The sequence below is a fragment of the Morone saxatilis genome, unplaced genomic scaffold (genome assembly GCF_004916995.1).
Source record: "Morone saxatilis isolate NCDOM2014 unplaced genomic scaffold, NCSU_SB_2.0 Contig8, whole genome shotgun sequence".
Lineage (NCBI taxonomy): Eukaryota > Metazoa > Chordata > Actinopteri > Moronidae > Morone > Morone saxatilis.
This window is the reverse complement of record NW_023340257.1, coordinates 15,106,600-15,124,144: the sequence shown is the minus strand read 5'-3', so window position 1 is coordinate 15,124,144 and position 17,545 is coordinate 15,106,600. Positions and strand designations below refer to the sequence as shown.

At 39.2% G+C, this 17,545-nt stretch overlaps 2 protein-coding genes across 3 annotated transcripts; one reads left to right on the top strand and one right to left on the bottom strand.

The window, feature by feature from the left end:
• The first annotated feature begins 5,257 nt into the window (after positions 1 to 5,257).
• On the top strand, positions 5,258 to 8,202 carry LOC118342087 (zona pellucida-like domain-containing protein 1). Its single transcript, XM_035680518.1, has 10 exons — positions 5,258 to 5,351; positions 5,540 to 5,766; positions 5,948 to 6,138; positions 6,281 to 6,353; positions 6,433 to 6,530; positions 6,638 to 6,721; positions 6,845 to 7,016; positions 7,480 to 7,579; positions 7,676 to 7,699; positions 7,815 to 8,202. Exons 1-10 carry the CDS (start codon positions 5,258 to 5,260, stop codon positions 7,970 to 7,972), a joined length of 1,221 nt encoding a protein of 406 aa, XP_035536411.1. The 3' UTR covers positions 7,973 to 8,202.
• A 76-nt stretch (positions 8,203 to 8,278) lies between these two features.
• Positions 8,279 to 9,796, bottom strand: zgc:162608 (uncharacterized protein LOC100037332 homolog). Of its 2 annotated transcripts, none has more exons than XM_035680444.1 (3): positions 9,738 to 9,796; positions 9,559 to 9,652; positions 8,279 to 9,442 (listed from the first exon to the last, which is right to left on the bottom strand). In XM_035680444.1, the coding sequence occupies exons 1-3, from the start codon at positions 9,790 to 9,792 to the stop codon at positions 8,590 to 8,592; spliced, it is 1,002 nt and encodes a 333-aa protein (XP_035536337.1). In that variant the 5' UTR covers positions 9,793 to 9,796; the 3' UTR covers positions 8,279 to 8,589. The 2 variants fall into 2 exon arrangements, with proteins under 2 accessions (XP_035536337.1, XP_035536338.1); XM_035680445.1 differs by having other exon boundaries at positions 8,279 to 9,439.
• Positions 9,797 to 17,545: the final 7,749 nt, after the last annotated feature.

Here is a 17,545-nt window from a genome sequence, read left to right as displayed (position 1 = left end):
AAGCAAAAAACAATGATGTCTGCCAGTCTATGCTCTCTCTCTCACGCCTAGTTTGTTGCCCATGTTACTGAATCTAGTACTGTAACACAATGTATATGAAGATCAGATATGTTGAAAGATTTAAATCTTAGGTTACAAGACAGAACACAAATAGACACACACAGACCTCACCACTGCCCGCAGTTAATCTTCCTTTTGTGTTGTATGATTTTTTAACATCCATCAACAGATGACTTTGGGAGCAGAGTAATAAACACCAGCTCCTCTCCATAGAGAGCCCAGAGAGGACAGACAATCACAGCCTGTTTTTTCTGTGTAGGTCTGTTGTCTACTACCTGGCTTCAGGCCATCTTTCTGTCTGTCTCCCTCATCTGGTAACACAATTGTGTCTTGCATGCAGGAGTCTTGTTGACAGACTGAGCCTCCGAATGCTTGTCATGTGTGACCTGGAATGATTTTTCCTTGTTTTGGTCTATCAAAGCCTCTAAAGTTCATTTGATTATTGGCCAGTGCACGCAAATGTTTGTCATGTGATGAAGAGCTGTGACTGTTACAAACACAGCCCCTGTTGAGCTTTTCTCACATCATCAGTGTGTTTATTGTTGGGCAAAACAGGAATGCACCGCAGATAATTTCACAACAGGGCTTTAATGTCGGACTGTATATACAGGTGTTACTGTGTAATCAAAAACACCATGTGCAAACTGTATATTGATTGATTTGTATATTTGAGCCCATGTGGGCTTACAAGACACTAGACAGCCACACCAATCAGCATGGCCACACCACAAATAAAAAAAGATAGCATTTCATACAAATCATTGTATAAACAGATGTATGAACAGATCCTGTGAGAAGGCATTTTTGTACATAAACACTTCTATTTCAGGATTTGGGCAGACACATTGTCAGATTTAGTCTCCGATTCAGTTTTTCCATGGACCCAGATTTGCAATGTGGTAATTTAATTAAATACCAAATAATTCAGGAATGTGCAACATTGTACGAAAACTAATCATAACTAGATTTTGACACAGAGACCCTTTTCCAAGACCTCAAGGTCAGGATCCACCTTATGGTCATTATCATGTTAGTTGACACTTGTCACATACAAAATCTCAATTTAATTAGTACAAACACTTAACATTTAGTAAGCCCAGAGCTTTCGGTGCCCTGGAGCGGTTGCCCACTTTGCCCGGTTGTTGCAGGACAAAACATTATTTTTCAGTGGAAAAAACTCAAAGTAAAGAATGAATGAGTTGAGATACTATGGTGTAAAATAAGAATAATCTAAGAATTTCAAACTCAATATTTAGACCAAAATTGTAATAAATCCTGAATTTAATTCATCTACCACTGATTTATAAATGGAGGAACAGGGGACTGGTGTATATCAGCCAATTATTTGACACATAAGAAAGAATAAAAAGAAAACATATTAAGATATATATTATTTTAATATAGAACTGATTTTCATACAATGTGAAGAACAACACAAGAAAAGAATAAACTCTATTTATAAAAACTATTTGGGTTGTAAAAAAACTAAAGAAAAAGGTGGGAGCTGGAATTGAACAAACAAATGGGATGAAACTTGCTTGTCTGGCCACAAACTAACATAAAAAGCCCAAACTGGAAAGAGTTTTACTAGGATGTCAAAAACAGGTATTTCAGAACCCAGGTCATAAAGGCTGAATATGAAAAATATTGGGGATTATGTTTAAGGGATTGTGGCCTCCAAGGACACCACTTCACATTAAGGGGATTTCCAAATTTGCTGTTGTACTGGGACAATGTTTCTTTCTATTTTTTTAATTATTCTTTTATCGTCTAGTACTCTCTTCAGTTATATTAGGTGTTGTTGGCTTTTGTTTCTTAAGTATGTATCTTTTGCTTTTGTATTGTATAGCACAAATAAAAAGACAAAAACAAAACAAAACATGACTTTATTTTCTGTGTTTGTTAATTCCAGATTATTTTCTACCTCTTTTGTTTACTGGAATGGATATCTGTTGGCGTTTTCCTGAGAGACAAATACACAATGGCAGTCACTGTGCTGTCTGTTGGTTGAGGAGGAAGTTGTGTCTCTTGGCTTGCACTCCTCAACGCTGGTGATTCAAAAGTCTATTAGACACAGACAACAAGAAGCTCTGTTTAAGCTCTGTCTAACTTTGGCCACCAGATGACACCAAACTACTCATGAAATTACACCTAATTGGTTGTTGCCCAATGACCTCAGTGGTAGAAAGTAATTACCGGTACATACATTTACTGAAGTACTGTACATAAGCACAATTTTATGTAGTAATTATTAAAGTCATATTTTCACTTCATGCTGCTTTATACTTCTCCACTGCATTTCAGATAGAAATATCATACTTTTATTGCATTACTTTAACAACACCAATATTTAACCAATGTTTTTGTTGTGGGTCTAAGATTTAGTCAAGTGCTGCAGTTGTCATCCTGCATTTATACAACTGTTCAAATTATCCAGTATTTCTCAAAAAATAAAGATTAGAGAAAATACAACACATTAAGAGAAATAAATATTATATATTGAGCAGAACTTTTTACTTCTTTCCTCTCCCATAAATCATAAGTCCCCTTGTTTGGAAACCACTGCACTGAAATAGCCAACTTTATTTAAAGAACAGCTACAAAAGTAAAATGCTACATACATATTCAGGCATAACAATCTAACGTTGTCACATATAACAACACATTAGTCGCAGGGGACATTGTTCTATAGTACTTTTACCAAAATTTGCTTCCACCACTGAATGACACTAAATTATGCAAATTAAATGTATTATGTTAAAGAGCATAATTATGTCACTGTTTTTAAACATTACCACTCCGTTAGTTGTCTACGTGATATGTTATATTCACAACCTGAGGGGTCATTAGCTACACTAATGATCTACTTTACTGTACTCTGCCCACACAAAGTACCGTCTCCTTACAAGCTTCCCAGCGTATCCTCTTTCTTTCAAAAATAAATCTGTGTCCTGCCCTGGGACTTATTTTCTACTGTGATTGTATGTCAGCAACCATTGTTGTTCTTGCTGAAAGGAACCAGTGAAGGTGTACACTTATCACTAAGCACACTGTCATAATAATCCTTTTATTTGGTCTTTCTGACTTAAGTCTTCCTAGAAGATGGTTATGGGTTTTATTGTACAATTTTATTATTAGACAAAACAGACATTCAACATTTAACCTGATTATGGCTAATCTCTATCATGTTATCTTCTATTAACAATATATTAATATCGTTATCTTGCTATTATATTTTCTGTTATTTTCACACCAGTAAAACCTATTATGACTGGTCTATAAAACAATGTCTCCTTACTATCATTTGCACTGTTTTTTATTATTTGTTCAGCTTATCAAAAAAGAAACTTCTTCACCCATTTCACCCATCTATTTATCTACTTGTCTATCCCTTGAATTGTAGATACATAGTTCATTGGAGAGCGGTGGTATGTTATTTTTCAAATGTAACATATTATAAACTGCGCTATTAGCAGTTCACATGATTTTTGAATTTATGAGTTATTTTATTAGTTTTATCTTGACCCTTTGAACTATGGACAGGCGAGCATTTTCTAGACATCTCCATGCAGACATTATCTCTATCCCTGCAGCCAGAACGATTAAAGGAAAATTCAATGGAGAACGTGATCAGAGTGCAGAAGAATGGTGAATGAGTTGTTTTTAAGGTGTCCTGTGAGGTAAAATCCTCAGACGCAGGCAAGAACTGAAGAGATTGTAAAAGGGTGACGCATCTGTGGATAGAGTAACAAATGTCTTCTCTCACCATGGGCACTTTTGCAAAAAAAAACTAATGCTCCTTTTTATTCTATATTTGTGAGGGACAATAGGGCTTCTCAGTTGAGCAGTAACTGTTGTGGCCTATAGCTACTGTACAGCGACAACCTGCAATGCAAGTCTGTGGAGACAATAGAGGAGTGGTTTGGCATGCAAGGTATATTAACAAAGGTTGGTCATGGTTGGTACTTTATAGCTTATGGCAAACATGATCACCTTTCAGGCATTCAAGGTGTTTCTTTCTTAAGACAGCCAATCTCAACACAGTGATTTTTTTATAACTTGGGAAATGTTACTGATATATTATCATTATAGTATTTATGTTTTCTATTATATCTTTATAATGTTTTTTGCACTACATTTCCCCTGTGCTGTTGTGTCAAACTTGAATTTCTTCCACGGGTGATCAATAAAGGAACATCTTATCTTAAAGGCGTTATACAGTATAATCAAAATTAGCATTAATTCTGCAAGTTTTAGTCATTTCTCTTTTAAGTGTTTGTTTTACCACTAGCATTTCACTGTGGTGTGTTGATCAAGATCCTGCAGGTTTTTAGTGATTGAATTTGGTATTTGGTTAAATGACGTATAGATTAAATGTGTTCATGGCCAATTATTATATCCATATTTTTAAAATACAGTTCTTTCCCTGAAGTGCAACAAGTTTACTTACCAATAAATTTGTACATTGCATCCAAGTTTAAATCTCATTTGCCTCAGCACAACCAGCCAACAACGGTAACTTTCACCTCTGTTCTTCAATACAATTTTTGATAGATGGAAACCTGAAACATCAGTTGTACTTAACCTGGGGGATCTGTGTCAAATCCCACTGACACATTAATCCACTAGGTTAAGATCTGACAGTAAACCCTGCCAGGAGCTGCTGCTGCTGCCTAAATGATAAGTCACAGTATGTGTGTGTGTGTGTGTGTGTGTGTGTGTGCACATAGGGGTCTATAATTAGTTGAAGATATGGCTTGAGAGTCACACCTCTGTGGTTTTAGGTGTCTTGAGGCTGTCAAACACTATAAAAGTCACATTATGTGACTGCTTGTATGACACCTGCTCAGGTACCAGCCAAGGTAAGACCCTCCTATGGTTGTCTCTAGGTCTCTATTTGAAATTCATTCATTTTAAATTGCTTTAAATAGAAATTAAGAATAAAATTATAAACAGTTTCAGCTACGCACAAACAAATGTGCAACATCATTTGATAATGAAAATTATAGTCACATAAAATTATACTTTATCAATTTAAGTTTTTTGTAAATAATCACTAGTATGTTTTTACATTTGCTCTGACTCAGTTGAAAATGTTATTTTAGAAGTATTTTGTTGTTTATTATTGTTCTTATTGTTATTTTTTGTCCACATAAATACAGCACTGATCAGTCTGACTGAGCCTCCTCCAGACAGCATGACTCTTTACCTTTGTCTCCCTCTGCTGGTTGTGCTGCTGCAGCCAGCTCTGTGTCTCTACAACTGCTCATCTGAGTATAAGAGGACCCCAGGTGGGTTAACTGTTAGACAGGTTGCCTTTCCCCGCTGTTTAATGTTATGGACGTTTTCTCATCTCTGACTTTCCAGCAGAAACTGGATCATCATTTGAATTTTGCCTCAAAATGGCACAGTATTCAGACATAAAACCTTGCTTCTATCCTTTATATCTCCTTGGTTTGTCTTTGTCCCTCTTTCACAGACAATTCTGACCTGGCAGTTGAGTGTGGCACCAGTATGATCACCCTGGAAATCAATCTGTGCACAGCTCAGTGGGCAGGTTTCAACAGCACAGACCTGGCTCTGAATGGGAACCACAACACTACGATGTGTCTGGGTGATGTCGACAACAGTGTGAATCCCCCAGTCATCCGTTACCAGCTTCATGTTAACAACAGTCAGAATAATCCCTGTCGCCAGTCTCTGCAGGTCAGGATGGGTCTTGTAGAAGATGCTACTGTAATAATGTGACTGGAAAGATTAGGGAGATGTTGTCATATATTCAAATGGACAAGTAGTTCTAGTGGTTTCACTGCAACAGGGATTTAGATTTGAATTTAGTGTTATGTGGCAATATAGAAGAAGGTCATGTGATTGTTGTCTTGTTCAGATTGTGGATGAGGCCCCGGACCCTGCAGGTCCCTTCAGCAGTTTCTTAACTATCCAGTCAGTCATCATTACTGGGTACATTGACACACCCAGAGCTGACCAGGGGCTGATAAGCTACTCCACAGACCTCTACTATCACTTCTCCTGCCGCTACCCACTGGAGTACCTGATCAACAACACACAGATTGTGGCGTAAGTAACTGTCCATCCTAAAAAAACCCTACATTGTACAAAGGGGATATTTCTATGATGATTTCTATGACCAAGCTGTAAATGTCTGAACACATGAAGTTGACATGTGCATGTAGTAATTCTCTCCTCCATGATCATTTAGCTCCTCAGTTTCTGTGGCGACCAGCGATAATAATGGAACCTTCATTGATACACTAAAAATGGGCGTTTTTAATGTAAGTACAAGTTGGGATTCAGTTCCCTAATAGAGCCTTTTTTCTTGACTTATTTTACACTGATGTCTTATTTCTTCAGGACACCGACTTTAGCTACCCATTGGTGGTACCTTCAACAGGACTGGAGCTAAGAACCAGGGTCTATGTGGAGGTCAAGGCTGTAAACCTCACTGGAAAGTAAGCAATACTCATGCTCATGGTGAATTGGCTTATCTGAAAATAAATATTTAAATAAGCATTCTTCTGGAAAATAGTAACTCGTTTGCCAACCGTCCTGTTTTTAGTTTCCATGTACTGCTGGATCACTGCTTTGGCACTCCCACTGCATACAACACGTCGCACAGTGAGCAGCACAACTTCTTCACCGGGTATGGAAGCACCTATTATTAGAATATCTTCATACATGGTGCAAATAATATAACTTCTACATATTTATAAAAAAAGAAAAAGAAAAAAGAACTATATATATAAATAATTATTTTCTCCACTAGTTGTTCAGTTGACGAAAGGACATCTGTGACAAGCAATGGCCTTTCCAAAACTGCCCGATTTAACTTTGAGGCCTTCCGCTTTGTTCAGCACCGTGACCAAGCAAAATCCAGCATCTATCTGCACTGCATAATGAGACTCTGTGAGCCCAGCAAATGCCAAGAGCTGCTGTCTGTAAGTTCAGAAGTCAAGAACAAAATGATTTTACTTTAAAGACATCAGAGAAAGTATCGAGCAACTTCCAAAGGTACCCCATGGTAGTGTTTGTAGGGCAAAGATTTGAATGATACAATTTATTACCATGTATTTAACTTACCTGTTTTCTGCTTCTTAGCAGTTGATGAACACAGAAATAAATCTATAGAAATAGAATATATTTAAACTCATTGTTGAGCCACATGAAAGAAATGTAGAGATGGGAAATGACTGCCACAAAAGTCCTTGGACTGATTCAAACCTGGGACGTTGTGGTTCATGGTTGGCACCTTGAACCCCCAGGCCACCCCAGTTTGTCTTCATTGTTTATTTTTCAATTTAGAACCTTTTCCTTAACTTAAAATGTATATTATATAAGACATAGTTTACATCATACAACATAGGTCAAACTCAACCCAACTGACTGATTGCTGTTTTTCAGGCCTGTAATAACAGAAGAAAAAGATCTTTGACTCCTTTTGGAGAAGAAACCACAGATTCTGCCACTGTTTCAGTTGGACCTCTTTACACTGCCAGTGAAGGTTAGACCCAGTAAAAAAAAAAAACACCACTCTAGTCAACCATGATAAAAAGGTGACTTTTTCACTGACTCTCTTTCTTATCTTCCTCTACTGCAGACAGGCCATATGCAGCTGCCTACAGTGAGTATACCTTGATCACATTCATCATTCTAGAAATACATCTTAATATCTTAATATTAATATTTTACGACAACCCAAAAAGTAATCTCCATTAATCTCCCCCTGCGTGCATCAGGTAATGACGTGGCATCAGAGAAGAATGATGTGAATGTGACGGGCCTGGTGGTGGGGGTGGTGTTTGGCTCGGCTGCTGCTGTCTTGCTGGTTCTGGGAGGCTGGTTTGTCCTGAAGAAGTTTTATTGGGTGGGAGGATTACCTCATGCCTTTGACTGATGGATCAACTGCCTCGTCATCTCATACCATACTGTAATATTTATCGGGAGAACACAAAATCTGATAATGTTGTCACTTTGCATTCATTATCACATGTTCTTGACACTGGTGTCTTATATAAGTTTTTCTGTCTTTACTTACTGCATCTGCATTCAGGAGTCACTCATTGGTTATGAAGGAACAGTTAAACCTGAACTATGTGTAAAAAAAGAAACATTAACTAAATATTTTATGTCATAAATTTTCTTTGACAACGGTCTCTTTTCTGAACAGTCCACTGACAGTCTTATCAGTTTGTACGTTTTTGTTCAGAATCTAGACTGCGTAAAACACTTAAAATATATTGTTGAGCACATTAGAATCTACAGTATGTTAGTCAGACTTGTTTCTATGTTTTGCAAAAATTATAAATAAAGTTTGAAAACAGGTTGGTGTTGTACTCGATATTGTGCAATTTTAAAATCATCAACAACTTTTCTCTTCAAAAGCAGCATCTTTTTACATAGCGTAAATATACACTGACATTAATACACTCATTCACATACAGAATGAAGATTACAAGAATCACTTTAATGTGACCATAATGGCAGTTAATTAGTATTTTGTTGTCTCTGCCACTAGACTGAGTGCAGAATGTCTTGGATCAGAGCAGAGAGTTTAATTGAAAAGTCCTCCTGCAAAGATCCACCTGGCTGTATGGATGAGGAGGAAGAAGGAGACAAGCTTGAGGCTCCCTGGACCTCCAGCTCCTCCTCCAGCCCCTGAAACAGCCTCTCTATCCGGGCATGAAACACTTGGCTCTGCAGGGCTGCATTTTGGCAGAACCGCTCCATACTGGCAGTCAGTTCAGCCCTACGAGGCTGTGCAGTTTCTAGCAGAGCAGCAAGCTCTGTTTTGAGAGCCTCTACCCTGTTCTGCGCCTCCACCCTCAGTGAACTAACTTCCTGTCCCAACCTGGAGCTAATTTCCCTCCAGAGCTCGGGCTTGGCTGACTCCTCCTCACTAGCGCTGATCTCTTTCAGATGTTCGATCACCCCAACGGTTTTAGTATGAAAGTCGCTGATGATATCGGCCACCTTGGAGCTGCTGTGCTCCAGGGTTTGGCTCATCCAGTGGAAGGCTTCCTGGTAGAGAGTGGGACTGGCCTCAGCCTGGGCCTCTGCTGTCTCCAGGCCCTGCAGATAGAGACTCAGCTGGCCACACAGATCTTGGGTATTGCTGCTGAGAGAGCTCTGGAGCTGCTGGGTGAGGGGAGCCAAGCGCTCCCTCATGCTAGCCAAGGTGGAGCTGAGGTGCGCTGGAGATGGAGACAACCTCTCCTGCAGCTCGGCCAACTCTTGGCGCAGACGGGCACGCAGACGCTCTGACTCCAGGTTGAGCTTGCGTTGCATCTCTTCTGCCACATGATTTTTGCTGTGATTGTCTTGGTCGTAAAGGCCACTGCTGTCTATGTGGGTCTTGTAGATTCTACTGAGCAAAGAGAGACAAAAATTTGAAAGTGTTTTGACATTTATTCTCTTTAAATATTTCCCCTTGACTTGAGTTGCATGTTTATTTCACTAGTTTACTTAGTTCAGTCAACTTACTCCACATCCTTTGTAAGTTCTGTCTTATCATGAGCCTGGTTGGTCTTTGAATCAGTCCAGGTTGCCTCCCTAGTGTTACGGTGGAGTGGGTATGCTATAGACAAAGAAAACAGACATTAAAAAAAGAAGTACATGGCAGATTAAGAATATTAAACAGCATTTGAGGGAGTAATCTATACCTGAAGTTGTCAAAAATGACAGCGTGAAGATCAAGACTTTCAGATGCATGTTCATTTTTCTGTGGATGGACAGATGAAAGAAATACATAAGAATTTCACATTAGAACAAACAAATGACTGAATACTGAAAATTTTCTATAAATGATCTGTCATTCCTTCTACATACATTCATTTCTCAGACAAGAAGATCTATATGTGAAAATTTGGCTGAGACCTTTACCTGAGGATCAGGGGTCTGAAGAGTGGCTTCTCCTCTCATCTGACTTATAAAGGTCCTTGTTATCAGAGCGGCTGCCCAAACTCTGCCTGTGTCAACAGTCAACACGTGGAGGGTCACAGTGATGACAGAACACAACATTCATAGAGACACAGAGCTACACAGACACACACACACACACAAAAACCGAGTGAGGTCATGCCACTCTAGCATCCACATCTGTATCCTCATAAAACTTATCAGTATTTTTACAACACTGGTTTAAGGAAATTATATCATGTCAATAAGGGCGCACTACTTTAAGATCGAGTCTCAAAGGGGTTAGAAAAAATTATGATTGACTATAAGTATATTATGAGAATAGGAATAAAAATATTGCAATAAGATAAGAATAATGTTATAATAATGATATAGAAAGATTGCAGCAAATTCAATCATGCTTTTGAAGTCTTAATCCGAATAAAAAATGAAAATGAGGTAAAAGTTTATTGGAGCAGCCCAGAAAGGTTCAACAAGTTCAAGTTTGTATGTTGATTTTAGTTTTTTCTTACGTCAAAGGCCTACTTTGCCAGGAAATGAATATTTACAGTGGGGTCACTTGTTTGACCCACTGTGCCTTTGGTAGCTTTTTAATAGATTATGCAAGAATTGAAGTGGGCTGGTATGTTTTTGTATGTTTTAAATTGTGCAAAAATTCAGTGTATCCAGTTTTGGACCAGCTCACAGAGCATTGATTGTCAAGGCTTATTTTGGATGCTTGACAGTCAACAGTGTTGCTAGTCAGGACATAACAGTCCGAGTAAACACTGCTGATTGTGTTAAACTCCGTTACCACGAAACCAAAAAGAAGTCAATATACAAGTCAGCTCATTTGCAGTGTGCGATGTTTCTGCATTAGTCTCGTAAAATGACTTCATATTTCCAGTGATCTCCTGTCTAAGATCTTATTGAGTTGTAGTGTATTTGTGAATGTGATTTGGAGGGTTTTAGCACAAGTGACATGTATATGTGGGTGAAAGTTGAATCCTGTTCGGTTAGATAAGTTACGAGACGTCATTGAAGGATCATAGTCCATGGTTTACCGTGGTGAAATATGTAGGTTATTCCAATTATCCAAAGTCCAACATGTATTTAAATTCAATAACAGTGTACAGTGAGTCAGACTTTGGTTAGTCAAGTCAAGTCAAGTCAACTTTATTGTCAAGTATGACTTGACTTGACTTGACTTGGTTACTGTACACACAAACAGCACTTTTGAATGTTTTCTGCAGATGTACAGTTGATTGTTGAAAAGTTAACAACATTAACTCATGTGATCACAGAACTCCTTGTTTCACAAATACATGACTACACATGCACACATAAGCAAGAATTTATAGAAAATATTTCCATAACTCTTGATGTTTTAAAATGATTGGACAGTTGAATACATTTTGTCTCCTGTTTCATGTGAATATAGAGCAAAGGTTAACAATCTGTCCTTGGTTGTTGAACATAGGCATGCTAAGATTACTGTCAGATGAACTGTAGGCAGGTCAAAGGTTTAAAACACGGAAAAAGTTTAATTTGTCAAACTTTTACACTTTTTTTGACTACTAAATAAAGTAATGCGTTTGTACCAGATGCAGGTAACCTATAAATAAATGCATAGGTGAAATATTTTTGTGAACTACACTGCATTTATACTATCAGCTGGCTATCAACAGATGTTTATCGATGCACATGACTGCCACACAGACCTTGACCATAGTCTTATATTGCATTCCTCAAGATTGCAAGCCAATATCAACAACTAAACACAAATAGACACATCACGAATATTCATTACGTGTTTGTCAAATTGGGTCACTTAGTGAAGTTGAAAGTTGCAGCTAGCTTGCATAAAGCCAGGTGTTATATGTGAGCATATATCTGAGTTTGAGATGTGAATTTTTATGTGAATTCAGCAGCAGTTGTGACGCATATAGAGCTCAGAAGACTCCTCTAAAGCAAAGCTGTGTTGACGTACATAGGGAGTCAAATCATTAATCAGTTTCATGGTAGGATTGAGAAGAACAAATGCAGTAATGTGATCCGGCAGCACCAGGCAGCTGTAGTCTCTGTTTTCCCTGTTGCTTTCCACCAGCAACCAGTCCCTTCACTGTCACTGTCACCTTACCTCATGGGCCTCATAAATCATTCAGCAGGCCACTGAAAGTTATGCAGAATAACTTGCCCACAACTTACCTCGCAACTCTGTCTACCAACAGACAGATAAGAACATGTGTGTAGAACAACATCAGACAAGAGACGTTTGTTAAGACAGTGACGTTGCTACAGCATATTCTTAACTACATTCTTAGCTATGACAACCAAGAGACTATTTACACATCCTGGATGGCAAATACATTTTTTTTGTCTGAATCTGGAATCGAGCAGGTGGACATAATAACCATGCTAAGGACATGCAGATGCACAAGTTTCAAAAGTGTGTGGTGGCTGAGTGCTGTGCTCAATACTCTGGCTCGTGGAAACAACTTCAGTCAAGAGTTCCAGGAGAGACTGCCTTGCCAGCCAGGTAGGCTGTCCTGACTGCACAAAATTATCTTTTTATAGCATGTACTCTATGATAAATATCATTTTTCTGCATATTTTACATTATATTCTTGTATTTTGTTTTGAGTTTTTAAAGTTTGACTAATTGTATTCCCCCCTCTGCCCCCACCATGGCAGAGGTCTAAAGGTGCCACTAATAGCTAGATCAAGTGTTAGAGTTAGATACAGTACAGTACAGAACAATACAGTACAAAATAACACAAATGTGCTTAAGCAGTTGTGAATTTGGTATTGTACTTCTATGTGTTTATTATTAATTGTTTACTGTACTTTTTAGTATTACTTGTTTACTGATTTATGTTTGCCAAATTGCCCTCTCAGCTCCAATCTACATAATATTTTTTTTGTATATCACTTTTAGCGTTTTTAGCCATTAGTAGATAGTGATAGTGGAGCTAGATAGGAAACATGCAACAAAGGTCAGTTATTGTAACTGTATATGTATTTTAATTAATCCAGTAACAGTGATTGGTATATTGTAACTTTACAGAGAATTACAATCTGAATAATAATAATCTGAAAAAAAAAAAAAAATCAAATTGTATGTTGGAAAACAACATTTTTTCCTAATAGGTTTCTACTGTCCTTTGGGGAGCTTCACTCCAGTCCCCTGTCCAAAGGGAACCTATGGGCCAACTGCTGGTGCTGTGTCTATAGACAGCTGTCTGAAGTGTCCTCCTCACCACTACTGTCCTAGACCGGGTCTGCCTGCCTCCCTGCCCTGTGGCCCTGTGGCTCAGCAGCCTCTTTCTGGTCAGGACTCTTGCATCTGCCCGGGAGAGGGACAGAGCTTCCAGGTGACAAGGGGTTTTCACACGATACGATTAACCCAGTCATTTCTGGAGCATGTGTGTTCCCTCTGGTGTGTTTATGTGACCGTGTAGTCCTTGCTTTTATAACAACACCACCACCTCCAACTGTACCAGTCTCCCACTTCCTTTGTCCTGTGAGCTCCTCCTTTATTCTATAAATCCTAAGAAGAACTCTAATTTCCCAGGCTTATGATTGTTTTTGTGTCACTCTTGAGTCCTGGGATACATTGTGCACACTAATATGAGAGTAGCTTCCTCACTGTTTCTCTGAAACTTTAGACTGAACAATCTGTAGCTTCAAGCTGAAAGAGCTCTAGATCAGGTTCCCTCACAGTGCGGTCCTGTTTCCTAGGCTGTTACAGCTTGCACGGGTGTTGAACTCTCCACTCATCAGCTCATAATAAGGCGAATGAGATTTTGTCTCGGACTGTTGCATGGGTGTGAATTAATAAAAAGAAGGAAGGAAGGAAGGAATTAAGAGAGGAAGAAGGGAAAACATGATGGAGAAACTGATCTAGGAAGAAAGGAATTAAGAGAGGAAAGAAAAAATGTAGGAAATAAATGAAGGAAGAAGGGAGACGGATGGAAGGAAGGATGGAAAAACAGATGAAGAAAAATTAAAGAAGGCAGTAAGGAAAGAGGGGTCTAATGAAGGAAGACAACTTATTGAGGAAAGAAGGAATTAAGGGAGGAAGGAAACATTTTAGGCATTTATGGTTGTATAGGCTTTGTCAGTGAATGAATGAATGAATGAATGGATGGATGAATTAGCATATTAGGTAACAACTGACCGCAAAGTGAACCTAACATTATACAATCTGTTTTGACTCTGCTGCCTCTTTGGCAGACCAGTGACAGGCGGTGCCACTGTACCCTCGGCTACCAACCTTCCGACAACGGAGATGTGTGTGTACACAAACTGTACGATGTCTGCAGAGACGGAAAAGCACGTACACAGAATGGAGACTGTCTGAGCAGATATCAGTGGTCACTTCACTGTAAGCAGCAGGTTAGACCTATAGTCAGATGCACACACACATAGAGAAAAAGGTAATTGTCTTCTTACATGATGACAGAAAACTCATCCTGAACGATCATAGACAAGGCTAATGAGTACAACCTAGATGTCTTTGCCCTTTCCTCCATGAACTTGACAATAGTTTATCTAGTGCAGACTTGTATTAGTCTAACTTAATATTTAACCACAAACTGCTTCCTCTGACTATCAGCTAGCAAGGCCTTCACTGTTCTTCCCATGCAGTGTTTATTTTTGTCACTGTCTGCCATAGCAGTCTTTGCTACAAATGACCTTACACCTAGATACACACTCAAACCAAGCATAAGTCGAGAATGTTAATTTTTAGATGATCTTTTTGATGATGAAGTTGACTGATCCTTGCTTTGCTTTGCTTTACTGCAGGTGTGTCAATCTGCAGAGGACTACCGGGGTTATGATGGAGAGCTGGGTCTGTGCATTTGTAGAGAGCCCCCTGGCAGAGCTGCATGTGGAGCCCTATGCAGGAGAACGGCAGCTTCTGAGCTCTATCTCCAGTGCCAGCCCAATGGAGAAATGGAGCTGGTATGGAGCTATGACAGTCAGGTGAGCAAAGGCAGCTGCAGATTTACATAAACACACACACACACACACCAACATATTCATGCACAAAAGGAAGAAATACTGAATGAAAGCATTCATATTAAAACTCACTGTATCTGAGAAGTGTTCTTACTCAAGATATCCTTACCCATACATGAAGCATTTACATTGAAACAGTCTTAGAATAAACATAATGAATACTTTAAGCTTCACTACCTGGTCAGACAATGTATACAAAACCTTCATAGAACATCGTCTTTAGTGTACCAGCAGTGAAAGAACAAGACAAGCGTGTCTTGTGTTGCAGTGACCTATTAATGGCAAATGCTGTCATTGTGTCTGTGCAGGTGTCGGGCATATCAGGCAGCGTACTGGAGACAGTTTTTAAACAGTGGGACTCCCAGGGGACTCTTCTGTGCAACAGCCACCTCAACTCCTTACATCCTGTCTACATTGTTCAGACAACAGGTAGAGACACAGCACACAAAGTGACTTTCTGTCTTTCTCCCTTTCTCTCTCTCTCTGTTTCTCACATCTTTCCCCCTCTCATTGTCGGATTACAGCGTCAGGCTTCCTCGGCCTCCTCAGCGGCCTCCCAAAGGAGCTTCAGCAACTGTTTCCTGTCACCACACAGCGGAACACTCAAAGCTCCGCTGGTTTGTCACAACAAAGCAATATTTTTTTTTCAATCATTAAAACACAAATAATAATGAATGCATGAGCCAATGATGAAGGTCCTGTGCTGTTGATGTTTTTAGAAAGCGATTCTTACGTTCTGTGGGAGGTCAACAAAGTTGAAAATATCAGTCAAGAAGGTAGAGAAATGAACTCCAGCAGCAGGAGGGCAAACAGGGGAGATATCGAGGAAGAAGTGAGAGGAACAAGTGTAACTGGAGTTCTGAACCCCACAGCGTGTCTCCATTTGGGTGACGTTCTGCTGTTCACTGTCGACACACGTCACTATCCTCAGTATGATCTGTAAGTTAGATGCTAGACGCACAAGTTTTCAACCTTTACTGCTATAAATGTCTGTTTTGACTGTGTTTGCCACCTTACTTCATGTTTTTCAGTGACAGCTTGTACAACACAAACAGGGATTTTGACTGGGGTGCATTCAGACAGCTAAAAGAAGAGCTGACTCTTTCTTGGACTCCTCCCAGCTTCTTTTCGGTAGTCTTTAGCCAGCCTGGAGTATATGTTTTCACACTGAGCAGCCATCAGCACAAACACTTGGTAACTACATTTCAAATAATATATACAGTATATATAATATCAAGTTTTAAAGGTATTTTTTATTATAAGCAAGCATGTAGTTTTTTACATCCAGTATCAGCCATTTTTTAATGTTTGCCATATTCTCATCAGATCTTTGCCTTTGTTTTAATGGACTAGCTGCTTTTCTGACTGATTGCTTTGCTTTAGCCTAACAACAACATACAAACTTTTTAAGTGTTTAGTGAGATTGAGATAAAAATGAAAATGACTTGACACACAAGTCACCACTTCACCCATGGTCTGCAAGGGGCATCTAAATGCATTGGCTGGCAGAGCACTTGCACAAATATTAGAGGGACCTGCTATTCAGAATACAGCTTTACAGCACCATCAGCTGTCAAAGATGTCAACATGAAAATGTAATGATGGTTTCTGTACTCTTACTTAAAGGACCAGTGTGTAGGATTTAGTGGCATCTAGCGGCAGAGTTTCAGATTGCAACTAACACCGCTCGTGTCTGTATTTGACAACATTGGAATGAGAATGGGCTGTAAAATGTGTAGGAGAAACTATAGTGGTCGTGAAACTCACAAAAAACATGACGGGCCCTATCTATAGCCTGTGTTTGGTTTGTCCATTCTGGGCCACTGTAGAAACATGGCGGTTTAACATTGCGGACTCCATGGAAGGTGACCATTCCATTTTTGTCAGATCCTCCTAAATGTTACACACTGGACCTTTAAGTCCATCCATCGATAGAAATATGGTGAGTTTTGACATGTTCAAAAACAAAACAGACACATTTTTAAGTCTAAGTTAAATTAATTCTTACTTAAATTAAGACTAACTACAATTTCTGATCACATACATCAGTGTGTCACTCAAACTGACCTCGAATTTTGTTTTTACACAGTATGCACGAGTGATGCCTGCAGGCGGCCAGTGTTATGAGCCCGGCCCCTTCTTCCCCACCATCCCTCGTCATGTAACTAGGGTGGGCATCAGCAGGAGACGCAACCTGTTACTGAGACCAGATTGGCTGGTGACTGGAGGACTGCTATTTGGAGCTGTGGTCATCCTCTGCTTATGTGTTACACTGCTGGTTAGTGTACATACACAAACTAATGACTATCACATTAAAAATAAATCTATAAATAAAAATGAATCTATCCCACGTGTAGATCCTGTTCCGTGAATATGGATGGCCTGAGAAGGAGCCAATCAGAGCGCGGTATCGCTTGTTGCAGTTGGGCTACAACATGGACGACTACTCATCAAAAGGTTCAAGGGTGATCTCACTTCGGAAGATTCACCGAAACCAACAAGCTCGAATGACACAAGACTCCATTCAACCAGGTGCAATATAGCAGCA

Bases quoted from the DNA above. Each gene is read 5' to 3' on its own strand.
- LOC118342087 (XM_035680518.1), top strand. From the start codon at position 5,258: ATGACTCTTTACCTTTGTCTCCCTCTGCTGGTTGTGCTGCTGCAGCCA. The intron at 7,580-7,675 runs GTTAGACCCAGT...CCTCTACTGCAG, and splicing joins TCTTTACACTGCCAGTGAAG to ACAGGCCATATGCAGCTGCC. The intron at 7,700-7,814 runs GTGAGTATACCT...TGCGTGCATCAG, and splicing joins GCCATATGCAGCTGCCTACA to GTAATGACGTGGCATCAGAG.
- zgc:162608 (XM_035680444.1), bottom strand. From the start codon at position 9,792: ATGAACATGCATCTGAAAGTCTTGATCTTCACGCTGTCATTTTTGACA. The intron at 9,653-9,737 runs GTATAGATTACT...CTTTGTCTATAG, and splicing joins GTCATTTTTGACAACTTCAG to CATACCCACTCCACCGTAAC. The intron at 9,443-9,558 runs GTAAGTTGACTG...CTCTTTGCTCAG, and splicing joins GAACTTACAAAGGATGTGGA to TAGAATCTACAAGACCCACA.